Source organism: Thunnus thynnus, chromosome 1 (genome assembly GCF_963924715.1).
Source record: "Thunnus thynnus chromosome 1, fThuThy2.1, whole genome shotgun sequence".
Classification (NCBI taxonomy): Eukaryota; Metazoa; Chordata; class Actinopteri; order Scombriformes; family Scombridae; genus Thunnus; species Thunnus thynnus.
Window position 1 is genome coordinate 18,981,286 of NC_089517.1, and position 14,474 is coordinate 18,995,759.

The following is a 14,474-nucleotide window of genomic DNA, read 5'->3' on the forward strand; positions in this document are numbered from 1 at the left end:
TCCCACTCTTGCCCGCAGATGTGTGTTTCAGTGTAAATCTGTGTGACACATGTAGCCCTTAAAAACGTTCAATCTATTCTTGAGAAATTGACTCTTTAATGAGCCACCTTTAAAACATGTGAACTGAAATTACACCATATTAAATGCCTATAAAAGTAAAAAAAAATTGAGGGAAGTAAAAGTGGAAAAAATGCAAAGGGTAGCATCCCTGTTTCTTTAATAGTTTATGTTGTTTCCTATAGCAACAGATACAAACCAGATGCTGGATTGTCAGGCGTCAGAGTGATGTTATTGTTTACAGTTTAGATTTGGGTTATAATGGCAAGATTCTTTCATGTTACTAATGTTTAAATGAAATTTATGTATTGACCACACAAGCAGTCTAAATAGAAAGACAGACAAACTAAATTAAAATTTTAGATGCATAACCTCTTCAACCTCAGTCAGTACAAACACATGCTGTGTAGCCAAACTTAGTTCAAAACCACATAAATGTATTTTAAATTCTAGTGGAAATCACAAAGTTTCCAAGGATACAAAATATGTCAGGATACATTTAAGAAAATATGCATAAAATGATATATTTCCATGTGATGAAATAGTGTAGCCACAAAAAACATCTTGTCTTGGATTTGAATATTATGCTCTGTGTTAACATCATAATACTTCAATGAAGAACTGGAACAAGCGGATACAAAATTGTGTGTGACACTGTCAGACAGTTTGGAAAAAGAAGGTTGTTCCAACCTTAAAGTGGACCTATTATGTTTATTTCCAGCTCTTTATTTTTATTCTGGGACTCCACTAGAGTAGCTTTGCATGATTGACATTTTAAAAAACTCCTTATTTATCTTATACTGGCCCTTTATGCAGCCCCTCAGTTCAGCTTCTGTCTCTAACAGGCAGTCTTATCTCCTGTCTCTTTATGGCCCCTCTCCCAATGAGTCCACTCTGTTCTGGTTGGCCAGCTTTCCAGAAGCCTGCAAGGGGCAGCTGTATCAGAGTTAAGTTACTGCCGATGCAAACCCAACATTTCCTGCTTTACTGCTTCATATTAAAAGCTTTTAAATGACATTTACAGGAAATGAAACGGGTTCCTCACCGAATTAGCAGAGCTTCATTAGTAGTGCTAAAAATCTGATAACACAACAAGATATGGATATATTTGGAGCTCTTTGTTCAGCGGATCAGTTAGACATAACGCAGAGACTAATAGTACAAGCAGAAACAGCCACAGTGATGATGATGATGATTGATGAAGAGCTGCAGACAACCAGCACACCTCCAACAGGTAAACAACTTATTTTACTTTTCTCTGCTGCATAATGGAAAAACACTCACAGCATGCCAGCTCAACTCCTGTCATGGCTCGACAGAACAATGGAAAAACACCATAATGTTAGCGGAGCAGAGCAGTGAACTCATGCGCTGTATGTGGAGCAGATGACTATATAAAGAAATCAGTCATAAGTTGACGTCGGCTCAGCCTGAAAGTGGAAAAAAACGTTGGAAACCGAGCATTCAGAGCAGTCTGAAGCCAGTGCTTTTTGCTCACAGGGATTACTTCTACATATGTTCACCTCATTATTTGACCCTTTGGCCATGTTTAATATGAACATCCAACATTGTAACATTATATATATTACTGAAAATAAGGGAAAGCATGATAGCTAAGCATAATAGAAAAGCTAGTTAAAGGGCCTGGATGTTGAATAGTTAAGCTCTTTGATAAAGGTCCCTGCTTGTATATTCATATATCTAATTTTTTCATGACACTGACAGCTGCTCTTACCCTGTGCCTGCAACATTTGTGTTCGTTCCTGCATTACCCATTGGATCCTCATCCCACTGTAGCCCTCTTTTTGTAGGCAGTCAGAGTTGGTGCAAGTTAGTTTTGCATTAAATATCTTTGTCAACAAGGGGTTGCTGCAGTGAGTGCCGCTTGAAAAATGAGTTTGTCAAAATGTTGGGGAGAAGTTGGAAAACAAAAAACAAGCCAGCTGTGAAATTTTAAGTGAAATCAATCATTTTCTGTGAGACATAACTTTTAAAACAGATAACAACCCCTAATGGAGTGAAAGACCACCCTTCTTTCTCTCTGTTAGTCATTATGTGGGCTGAAGAGTAAAGCACCTGCTGCTTGCAAAAACAAACCCATGAAGGGAATGTACAGTTCTCAGCTACAGGCGTTAAAGCTGGCCCATATATGCATAACACATACAGCAAAACACCACAGACCAATGTGCGGAACACCACAAAAAAAAAACAGTAGTAAGTACTGTGCGTCAAAAAAATGACCACCACAAACCAACATTCACCAACGGTCCATCTCCCTGTAGAGTCTGAAGGCCACGGGTACGGCTCGAGCCTGTTATTAGATTAGCTTCTGATTTCTTTCCCCTGAGCCTGACACTGTGCAGTGGTTTCCATTATCACTTCATAGTTTACCTTTGAAGGATGAGAACTGGAGGGGTTACTGTAATTATAACAGACAGAACCAAAACAGCTCTATTCCCAGTGTGACGGGCCAGAAGCCAAGAGAGAGGAGAGCCGGGAGGACGGGGCGAACAGAGAGCTGATGCCCATACAGCAGCTAACATGAAGCACTGGTAACATGCAGGTCTGCAGTGGCTTTTTCTTTTTGGGTCATAGGAGTTAACAGTCAATGATTATGATTCAGATATTTAGTATACATTATCTGCCAAGCAATTTTTTGTAAATAGAATTGACTCACAGTTACAAATTGTTAGTCTAAAATTGGCAGAAGTCTGAGGATTTCAGTGAAAAATGCATTGAAATTTAAACACTAACATGTTACTGGACAACTGCTGAACCAGAGTCTCAAGCTGCTCTTCTAATATTAGGTTACGAAAATGAAACCACTTTTGCAAGAAAAATAACACAACTGAGATCTGCAGAAGTTTCGAAGTTTTTCCAGGAAGAACTTGAGATATCTGGCTAATGCCAGACGCCAACGAGAAACAAATAGAAAAGATCTCAATAAAGAAAAAGCATGTGAGACATTTTAAGATATAGATTTTATAGACACAGAACGCAGAAGTTGGTAAACTCTTCATTCATCTCATTTATTTCATGTTCACGTACAATATTTTAATATAGAGTCAGAAGGACTCTAAGCCTCTTTCCTTTTCTTCAACAAAATGACATTTCAGTCTAATGTAACCTGACAGATACTTTATCTTTTGAAGCTGACAGCAATATTTTTTGAGTTATATAAAAATCTGATAACAATGTATCATCCAATGATTGTTTAATGTTTTGTCAGTAGTCTCTGGTGGAGAAACTATGTAATGGTGAGAGAGTTTGAGAATAGAAAAGTGTCTTTGTGGATTCAGTCTGTAGTTTGTTATGCTTTGCTTTTAAACTATAAATCCACCTCCTATCCTTCAATCTACACCACTCTCACTAAACACCAATATCACCTGAGATGTACAAATTGCTGTTTAGATGATCTATTTTTCTTCAGAAACAAAGATGATTATAATAACTTTGCTATCATCAGAGGAACAAATCATGCCGCCCTGAGATGACAAATCTCCTGAGGCCAGGAATGCTTTGAAGATTGGCTACAATGAGAGGCTGCAGATGAATGGAACATGGCCAATAAATAGTGACAAATACGATAAGAAGAACTGCAGCCTCCTGAGTCATCCCGTAACACCCCTCTGTCACAGCAGTGTGTTACGTGTCTTGCAGCAGATGTTGTGTGGGTGGGTGGGTGGGTGGTTGTGTTTGTGTGTGTGGGGGGGGGGATCTGTGTGTGTGTGTGATTTGTCCATGCTGTCTATACTCAGCCTGGCTGTACTTTTTTGACTTTCGGGATATGTGCAGGTCATGTTGACCGAGGTCATCTCTTCCCAATATGATAATACATTGAGCCTACAGAGACATCCACAAGACAGATTGGTAAGAAGGAGGACAGGGAAGGGAAGAATAAAGGAAAAGGAGGAGGAAAGGAAATAAGGAAGTAAAGATGAAGGGGAAGGAGGGAGTATACCACTATCAGACCCATCTGGCTGTGTGACTTGACTTGTGAAGAGGAGGAATGCAGGGTTGAGGGAGAAAGGGTGAAAAACAAGCAGAAAAATCACAAGGGGAGACAGAAAGCAGAAAATGCTGTGTTTAGGTCAAGAGGAATGAGGCTATCAGGATTTGGGATCTTGTTTTGAACTTTTTGACATGATCCCAAGGTTCACGGTATGATGGACTGTGGCCTCCAAACATCAGCTGGAGAGGCACACAGCATCACACATGTCAACTGTGTCTCTCCGAGAGAGATGGTGCGCATTGTCACTTAAGGGAGTGTATGCTTGTATGCAGACTGAGTGAAGACTGTCGTGTCTGATATGTCGCCAGCCTTGGGGCAGCAACATTATTTAAAAGTGTTTTGGAAGAATTCATAGCATTCCTGAATTGCAGATACAAAAACAGACATTATTTCTGGACAAGTCTTCTGTGGGAATGCATGCCTGACCTGCACACAATCCATCTCCTCATTTTTGCAATTCTCCATGAAGTCAGTGCATTGTGAGGAAAACTACTTGCATCCTGAACCATGAATAAGCCTCCGTTTGAACAATGTATTTACAGTATTCAGTCATGTAAAACAAACAGAGAAAAACCAAGTTGAAAGTCAGACTAATAAACAAACCCCTCATGGCATCCATAGGCCATAACTGTGTAAAAACACGATGTACAAGTAATATAAATGTTCCAAAATGAAGTAAACATAGATACGGTAAGTCAAGAGCTGGACATCTCTGAGATATACAAGGGTCACCCAGTACGTCATTTTCCTTCGAGGACATAGTGGAGAGCAGTTTGACAGAGTGAGCTGCCAAATCCCCCCATGAATAAACTATGGCTGAAAGAATGCTAACAGTCAAGTGTTCATGCTGTGTAAGTCTTCTAGAATTGTGTTTGGGTTTTTCACTTGCTGCTGGATCCAGGCTTTTACTCTGGTGACATATTCAAATGTAAGAAGAAATATTACACCAGACAGCAAAGGGCAAAATAACAACTGACTCAGACGTCAATGACACCTGCTCATCTCCTGATAAACCAACCCTTCAGTAGATAATGAATGCCAGAGGAACTGTCCGCAGATTAGAGTAACACAACAAAATGTAAAACCTCACCTTTAACAAAGAGCGACTGTACAAAGGTTGTGCATCGTTTAGATAAACTTTACCAACAGGGGACGAATGACACCATCCCTGCATGATCCAGGCTAGAAGATATTTTGCAAATCAGTTCCTTCTATCTGAAGTCTTAACAAACATCTATCAAATGCTGCTCCAAGCGTGCTTTAGTTTGAGCAAAACATTCAAGAAGGGTCACACTGAGGGGAAACCAAAGAAATGGGAAAGCAAAACAACTGAACATAGAATGTGGGTCAATAGCATAAACTGTTCAGTGTCAACATATGGTCCGCAATATAACTGAGCAGTGTCTGCTTCTCTCTGGCAGTTCAGATTCTGGGAGTAGACGGTTGCATTGCAAGGGAGCTTCCCACGTTCCCCGACCTGGAGACTTAAGGGCCATGGGGACAGTACCACTGTAAGCATGAACACAGCGTGAGCTTGCCAAAGCCTGTCCAAGAATACCAAACAGGGACTTGACCAATGTCTGACTCCTGAACTTGAACTAACAGTCTTTAATGTTCACCCACTGTTTGGCATCCATTAGGTTTACTTCCTACGAATACTTGCACAAAAGTGCAAAATATCCACTGCTGATAAAACTATATGTCAGATACATGTAGGAGATGCAATAACACTACCACCTTTGACTCAAAGAATATCAAGAATGGTTTTATCATCAAATTAATACATATTGAAAAGTCTTCTAAAACACAAAAACGTGCTGGAAATCAAAAGGTAAATACCTCTTCTCCCCCTGCTTTGGAATAAACTGAGCTAAATAAATAAAGTTTTGCTTCCTTATTCTTGAGACTAGTTTAAAATGAATCTCAACATGCAGTTAAGTGGGTCAGTGCAGACGTTTTGGGCAGGTTCTTGGTACAAACAACCTGCTGAATTGGAAAACTTTCAAATTTTAAATATGAAGAAGTGCAATTAAATGAGTTCAACATCAGCTCAGCTGTGTGAGAGATCGTTTCGTTTTAGATATCAGATGAGAATGTGCGTCATGAAAATAATTGTGACCACATGGCCCACAAGAATCTAAGTGCTACGTTTTTAGGTTAAAAACCAATTAAACAACAGCTCACATGAACCTGTCTTTCCTGGATTTTTACAGGCAGCACTCTTAACAATGTCCTATCAATTTCTTTTAGGGTAAGAAAAAAAAGCAACAACAACAAAAAACACTCCAAGACATGAGCCAGTCACGAACAAATGACTTTCACAGTCTAGTCTGGTCACATTCGAGGACTCATTTGTCAAATATTCACAACTCTTTACAGAACACATAGCTACTGTGATATATAAGCAACGGTTAGGAGACTGTTACCATGGTCTCCTACCCGTTTCAGGTTTCATGCTATAAAGATGATTGGGGGTGGTAGGGGGGCTTCTGAAAGATGAGATGGTGCATTTTGGATATTTTAAATGCCTGCTATATAAACCCATCATGTTATGCATGCTGCTGTGTCATAGTACATATTGTTCTTTGCAAGGTATCCCACTCTATGCTATCCATTTTCTAAAGCTGCATTTTGTAATACTCATATTTGCAAATGTGGGGGGAAAAATGGTTGAACATGTCCAGAAACACGTGAAACAGAGTGTGAGGGATCAATGGTGAGATGTCAGGATCACGTAGGGCCTTTCAATCCACGCCCCTGATGACAGCTGCTGGGAACTGACGGGATGCTTCATTACCAAGCTTTGTTTTTGTCACATATCCACTGAATGATCCTTGCACCACTAAACCAGAGATTACAGAATCATTTTGGCAGATTCCCTCCTGACCTCACTCTACTTTTCACCCTTTGGGTGAGGCAGAGCTCAAGTTTGTCACCAGTTCCAATCATCTGTGAATAACAAAAAGAATCTGTTGCATTCTCAAAATATCCTTGTGTAATTAGCTATCAGTGCCAGACAAGAAATCATTTATATTCTTCTAACTGTGACAACAGGAAATTGCTCCATTGTGTAATAATTGTGACTATAGTTTAATGGACATTCTTGTGAAACAGAAATTGGATTAAGAAAACACTGACATAATTAATTATTTTTCAGTACTGGTGGCCTTAAAGAGAAACAAAGAAAAAGAACACATTCGGCTTATCTGTGTGAGTTACATCAGCCTGTAGCATGTGAACTGGATGAGTCATGTGGTAGTGGAGAGCAGGTCAGGTCCCAGACCAGCCCATCAGGGTATGGCACTGGTACCCAACAAAAAGCCAATGCGGACAGTTGTGTCTGTGCCCATAGCAACGAGCAAGCTGTGGGAACATAGTTGTGGTTGAGAACTGTAGCTACCCTGTGTTGATAATGCGGTTTGGAAATCAAAGGCCATGGCAAGTCCTCTCCACTCTGCTGTAGAGGTTTTGACATATTGCTCTGTGCATGTACTGTACATACTCAGGGATGATCAAAGGTTGAGAAAACTGCTCTTCCTGTGGCTACAAATATTTCTATAGTGCAGTGTTAAAGGGGACATATTATGCACATTTCCAGGTCTATATTTATATTCTGAGGCTCTACTGGTATATCTTTGCGTTATTCAAAAAGTTCAGGTCAAAAAACTCCTTATTTATCTTATACTGACCCTTATGCAGCCCCTTAGTTCAGCCTCTGTCTGAAACAGTCCATTTTAGCTCCTGTCTGTTTAAGGCCCCCTGCCCCGATGAGTGCACTGTTCTGATTGGCCCCTTGGCAGACTTCAGACGGCTCAGGAGGCAATGTAAACAAACAGTAGTAATAGGATTTCACTTCTTTTTCTTGTTCTTTACTCAAAATGTAAACTTCGTGAGTACATTCGTACATGCGTACAACATGAACAACCTTAGCAACAATGGCTATGGAATGGATGGCCATGTGGGATTGTGTGAACAATCTCATGTCATGAAAAGGAGGAAGTAAAGGTAACACTGCACATGAAGCGTTCAGAGCAGACTGGAACCCCGGCATTTGACTTGCAGGGAGCTTTTTTTTTTTATATACGTTCACCTAAAATTTTGGAACTTTGACCATGTTTAACGGACATCTGACATCATAACAGTATAAAAATAACAGAAATGTTCCTTTTTTTTTTTTTTTTTTTACATAAATACGTAACACACACAACAATGTTGCTAATGATTTCTTTTTTTTAAAGAATCAGGACTATAATATGTACTGAACAGGACATTTTACAGCAGAGAAATAAAATTGTAAATGTGTACTATGTAACTATGTATGTGTACACACAAACTATGTATGTGAGACATCGTTTCTAAATTACCTCAAATATATCTCATTTCTGTATTGACATTTCTTGTAACATTTTGGTCGACATATGCCGCAATACAAATATATCTGCAATAAGCTAATATCGGTTGATATGTCACCCCGGCCAATGAATTGCCATCAGTCTATTATTCACTAGAGATGCACCGATACCAATACTGATATCGGTCCAATACTGACTCAAATAGCCGGATCGGGATCAGTGACAATGGGCCAATCTAGTATTGGAAACCATTATTTTCATAAATAACAATTCAGTAAATTTATATCTATTTATTTATTTTTTACATTTTGTTTTACAAAGTTAGGAAAGCAATGTTTAAGTCAAGCCTGATTTTTCCTTACGCATAAAAGAACGATCCCAGTCTCTTCCACATAGTGAGAAATACAGCTTATTAATTAAACACTGGTATCAGATCGGTACTTGGTATCGGCCGATACCCAAAGCCCAGCTATCGGTACCCCTAGTATTTACACAATGTATAACACATCACTGAAGATGTATTGTCAGAAACACTGTTAATGCTGCTTCTGCTGTTTTCTACCGAATAAATCGTCCAAATAATAACTGTCCACGTCAACATATGTGGACAGTTTTCATTTTGGACATGGAATTGTAGGCAGACGTGTTTAAAACCCTCTTTGAGGAGGTGGCTTTTTACTTTTTTGAAAGACACATTGCTTGTTGAGTGTTATTTTTCAGTGTTTGAGAGCCTCAAACAATATCTCATGCACTTCCATTTTTTGACAGTAGTTTCAGCGGTAGATATGTCAAAACCTTGGCAGATAAAATCTTAAGTATGCATGGCCAGATTCCACTTGGGATTAATGGTAATTTTTTTTGTCATTAGTTTAAACTAATCCTTTAGATGCTACATAGTCACCCTACACTTGACTAAGTAGTAGTTTGTATGCATAACAAAGAAAATGAGAGAAACAGAGGCATTAAACTGACACACTGCACTGTACATCTTTCCTCTCGATTAACTTCCTTACCCTGTAGAAGGCTGTCGACAGGGGCAGCAGTGCAGAAGCCACAGTGTACTCCTCTGAGCTGGAACAGTCCTGTGGATCAAACAACAGGGGAGAAGTGAGAGCAGGACAGGACACAGCAGGAGACATGTTACACTGCTCTGTGAACACCTTTTTTTCACCAGAGGCCCAAAACAAGCAGTGCAGGCTCCCAAAAGAGAGGTCACAGACACCAGGGCCGGAGGGGAAACATGAGTAAAGACATGAGTTTTGGTAACTGCATGTGTTTTGAAATGATTATGTGTTCCCAAGATATAAGAACAAACATTGTGTCTTTCAGTTCATGACTGATGTGGAGGGCACTGGAAGGCAAAGAATCTATCTTCAACAAACTTAAATTCTTAAACTTAAATAAGTTAAAGGGAAACTCCAGGATTTTTCAACCTGGACCCTATTTTCCCATCATTTTATGTCTAAGTGACTAATGGGGACAACAATTTTTGAAATCGGTCCAGTATTGAGCTAGAGTGCTTCAGCTGGCAGCCCCAAAATGGGCTGCAATATAATCCTTTGGGGCAATAACGCCCTGTCAATGTACGTCCAATAAAAGTGCTTGTTTTTGCCACTGACATGCTCTGATTGTTTTTTAAGTGTGTGACAACATTATTGAAAGGATTCCTACAGAGAAATAAAATTATTTTCTTTACCTTTCGCTTGATCTGGTCTGTTTGTCATTGTGTCTAACCATATCTCGCTCAAGGAGAAGTCTTGCTCTGAAATCTTGTGACAGTGGAGTTGTTGCGGGAAGACAGCTGAATAATCAGCTAAATATTCAACCATGACTTTGAAAATATTTTAGATAACACTAAGCTACCCTTTATGTACTCCAACACACAACTCTTCCTGGCACTCCTCTCTCCAACTCTAACTCGCGTTCCCACCATTGTCTTCCTGCAACAACTCAACTCTCACGAGATTTCAGAGGGAAAGGGAAAGGTTGAGGTCCCTTTAAATGTCAGAGCAGAGCAAAGCTTGAAAAAAGGTCTGCCAAAACCACTTACTCTGCTCCACTATTAGGACATATGCTTTCAATAGCCTTATATAATCCCTGCCTTGACACAATTGTCAGAGCTCTCCAGTCTTCAATTTATTGGTAATTTTATGTTTTGCATTCTTGAACTAGACTGCCATACAAGACTCATTCGAGACCATCACTAGAATCCAATCGTTTTGGCCATAAAATGCTGTGTCCATTTATCAGGCAGCCATGACCAGCCAGAAACCAAATTTAATTCTCTTTTTTATTTTGTTTTTTAAAATCACGGAATAGTTGAAAATATTCCCCCTTTTGACATTTACACACCATGCCAAAGTGTCTTTGTATTTAGGATTGTTTCAGGTCAAAGAGGCGGTGCTTAATAGTGCTTTCAAGAGAATTGCATTAAGATGAATAGTACATTAAGAGGCTTACAGAGGGGGATTTAGGGGCCCAAACAAAACTTAAAGAGATCACAGAGAATGATGAGAACAGGAGAATAGGAGAAAAGGATGCGAGTTGGACTCAAAAGTACTTCATTCACAGGAAATTGGTACTTATCTGTGGTAAGCTTTGTTGGGATTTATTTGTTGAACTCTGTAAATGAGAATGGCTTGAGGAAACTTGATTTAAGACCGTGTACTAACAACAGAACTGATGATGACCTGGTGCCACACCTCATAACCCTCAGTGGGACCTCATACCCAGAAAATGTACAAAACACACATTTTCTTTTCTTCTTAACTGGTCTCTCTCTTTAGATGTCAAGTGTGAATGCAAAAACTCACATTCAGAAATCTTAAGTTCATGACTGAGTTTTTCTAAAGCTATGCAACATATTATCAGTCTTTAATTTTGGCGGGAGAGATGGGGAGAAGAATGCAGCACTTTCTGATAGCGGTCTGTAATGAGGGCCTCTGTTACCGCCATTTCTCCAGAAAAAAAAAACAAAACACAAGAATGTACAGAGGAGAGAAAATGCAAAACACAAGTTCTACAGCTACACATGAAAGCCTGGCCCCCTGTGGACTGAGCAACATAGTTTCTATTTTATTGTTCTTGTCGCTTGTGTTTTTCTTTGCAGTTATTTGGGCTGCGGTAAAATGTTCCAGCTTGGAGCGGCACCAAAGCATTGTTTACCAGCATCCTTAACAATGCTGCAGGTAACAGGAGTTCATGGGCCCAATTCAAAACAGAACAACAAGTGGAAATGCATGGGCAGAAAAGTGTGAATATTTAACAAAAAGACTCAAGTTTGTTGGTTTGAGTCATCAGGTTCTTTGGATGGCTGACGTTTTCAACACCAAGAAGGCCACAGTCATGCTTCAGAAAAAGAAAACGTCATCAGGATGTGAGCAAACAGCAGCTTCCTGTGTGTTCCAGAGAAGTAGACACTTTCCAGTAAAGTTGTGAGATGCACTAATGAGACTTTATGGCTACAGATAAGTATTAAATTCTTAACACAGATGCTTTTATTGTTAATTGCAGATTGAATCATTATTAGGAAGAGGAACAAGCCACATAGTTGACCTCTGTGGTGTCCAGACAAGCAACAAACAGAGATTGCATTGCAAAAGCATGTAATCTGATTAAGGGAGATGTTTACCTGGCCATACTGGACATCGTAGAGAAACAGATATCTGAACATGGGAATGATACCCAGTGCAGATTCCCAGTGACCGTGTTACGTAAGGCAGTCCATCAAGGCCACTGAGGCAGACAGGGGCCATGTTCTCACAGCAAGAGACTAATTTATGATCTAAATAATGTAAAAATGTAATGAAGTCATCTATTCACTATTAGAGGAGATGTTCAAAGTGATTAAAGTGCTGCAGGGGAAGTGGTGACAAGGACTGAGGCTATTTGTCAAACTGCTGCAGCCTTTAGGCTCCAGGAGGGGCAGAGGGCACCCTCAGTTGGTAGGCATTCCAGCTCATCAGCTCAGACTTCAGCAGTCTGTGATTCAGACAGGATAGTGAGATAAAGTTCCTCCTACTTGTCCAACAACATCTGTGAGTAACGTGTGTTCCTGCACACTGTTCTACATAAGACAGCCAAGCTCACGATAATGCGGAACTCATGGACTCCATGCCGTTGTAGCCGCTTCCCATGAACCTCCCACCCTAATCCCCTCTCACAGTAAACTGCCATTCAGAGTGTGTTTTTGAGCACCATCATGAGGCCCTCGGCCATGAGAGAGCAGAGCACAGAGGGCTCATAATCCTATCTGACAGGAAATGGTTGGGATGCCAGGATACATCCACAGCAGGACTCATTCCCCCACATGGCTTGCGCAACATTCACTTCAAGAACTGGAGCACTGACCAGTGAGTGTGCATGCACACACACACACACACACACACAGACACACACACACACACACACACACACACACACACAAATAAATGTGCAATTAGCTCAAAGTCTTTAATGAGATTGTTATATTGTGTGATTCATGGCAGAGAAACAGCACAGATAGCACAACAGATGTGAAAACAGGAAAAATATGTCACTGTAAACGTTTTCTAGACATACCAACTCATTCCAGAGAATGTATCAACATTTCTTTTAGTGTTACAAGTTATAACAAAATAAACGGAAGAAAGAAAAACAATTTAACAAGCACTGACATGGTACAGTACCACCTGATTCTAATGTCCTAATATTTGACCTATTGTACATTTTTGTATTACATATCACTTCCTGTGGCTGTGCTCCCCTGCGAACCTTTTGAAGGAAAACACTGATTGCAACCAGACAACATAACTGTTATTTAGCCCGAAGTTGACAGTTAAACGATAAATGTTGTAATTTTCCTCATAATAATGTCAATGTGAATCAATGTGTCATATCAACACAAATGCCAGAAATCCTAATGAGGCATCATGCTGTCATTGTACAAAGAGCGAGCAACATTTTTTATAGAAGAGGTCACTTTGGCTTTGTAAAGCACTGAAGGATCCCTTACACACACGCGCACGCACGCACATACGCACACACATACGCACACGCACACGCACACGCACACACACATGCAAAATGCTGGCAGTGGTGCACATACTGTAATATTTTGGGGTTCTTACGTGGCTGGGCGTTGAAAGAAAGGGCAGAGTGCAGAATATGAAAGTAATTACTGGCCCAGCAATTTACTATTTATATTCCTTTCACAGCTCATCTGAGACAAATCCCTCACAATCGAGTTGAGACCAAGAAATGAAAGCCAGGAACAAATGCCTGGCTTCAATGCTAAAGAAATAGAAGAAATGACAAACAATACACAATAAAATCTAAAAAAACCAAACAAACAAAAAAATTATCAGAGAAAGGCTGACTGTATCTTATTGCATGTTGTGGTTAACAAAAGTCAAATCTCTTCTCCGTGTGTGAACTTATTACTTTTTCTCCCACGTGTGGCTGTGGGTCATTGGTGTTTCTGCAGCATGCCAGAAGGAGTCAATTACTCTTTAAAACTCACTTGGAGACTTTTATTTTTAATATTACTATATGGTTATAGAGAGATTTAACTCTATACTTAAAAAAAAGAAAAATGAATCTCCATAGTAAGACACTTGTTGGTCTTTCTATTACTATTATTATGAACATACCAATTCAAAAATAGACAATGAATAGCAGCATTACCCCTGATGTGAGTTCAACTGTGTTGCAAACAGCAGACAATGTACAACATCTGCATTTTTCCAGATGTGCATGACAATTTCAGTTTACTGAAAACTGTCCTTACAAAAATGAGGACTTATAATAAGAAATTGACTAGAAAAATGTTTTTCACATTTGTATCTCCTCATGGCATCCTTTGAGGAGGTTTGCTGCACATTTCATTATTTTGTGGTTAAACTCATTTCACTCATCTGTTCCAGCAGAAGTTAACACATCAGGATCTCAGTTTAACACAAAAAAGACACATTGGATGACAGGCTATCAGATAGCAGAACGACAATGGGCCAACTAAATAATATGCACAAGAGCCATGCAAAAGAGATGGTGGTATTAACTGAACATCTTGCAAC

At 39.7% G+C, this 14,474-nt stretch overlaps 1 protein-coding gene across 6 annotated transcripts in view; it reads right to left on the reverse strand.

Moving 5' to 3' along the window:
• The window catches only part of sbf2 (SET binding factor 2), a 123,424-nt gene that overhangs the window by 36,193 nt on the left and 72,757 nt on the right, over nucleotides 1-14,474 (reverse strand). For all 6 annotated transcript variants that reach the window (XM_067588632.1, XM_067588633.1, XM_067588631.1 and 3 more), the window contains one exon: nucleotides 9,435-9,503. In XM_067588632.1, the coding sequence (XP_067444733.1) occupies nucleotides 9,435-9,503 (69 nt within the window). The remainder of the gene's footprint in view (nucleotides 1-9,434; nucleotides 9,504-14,474) is intronic.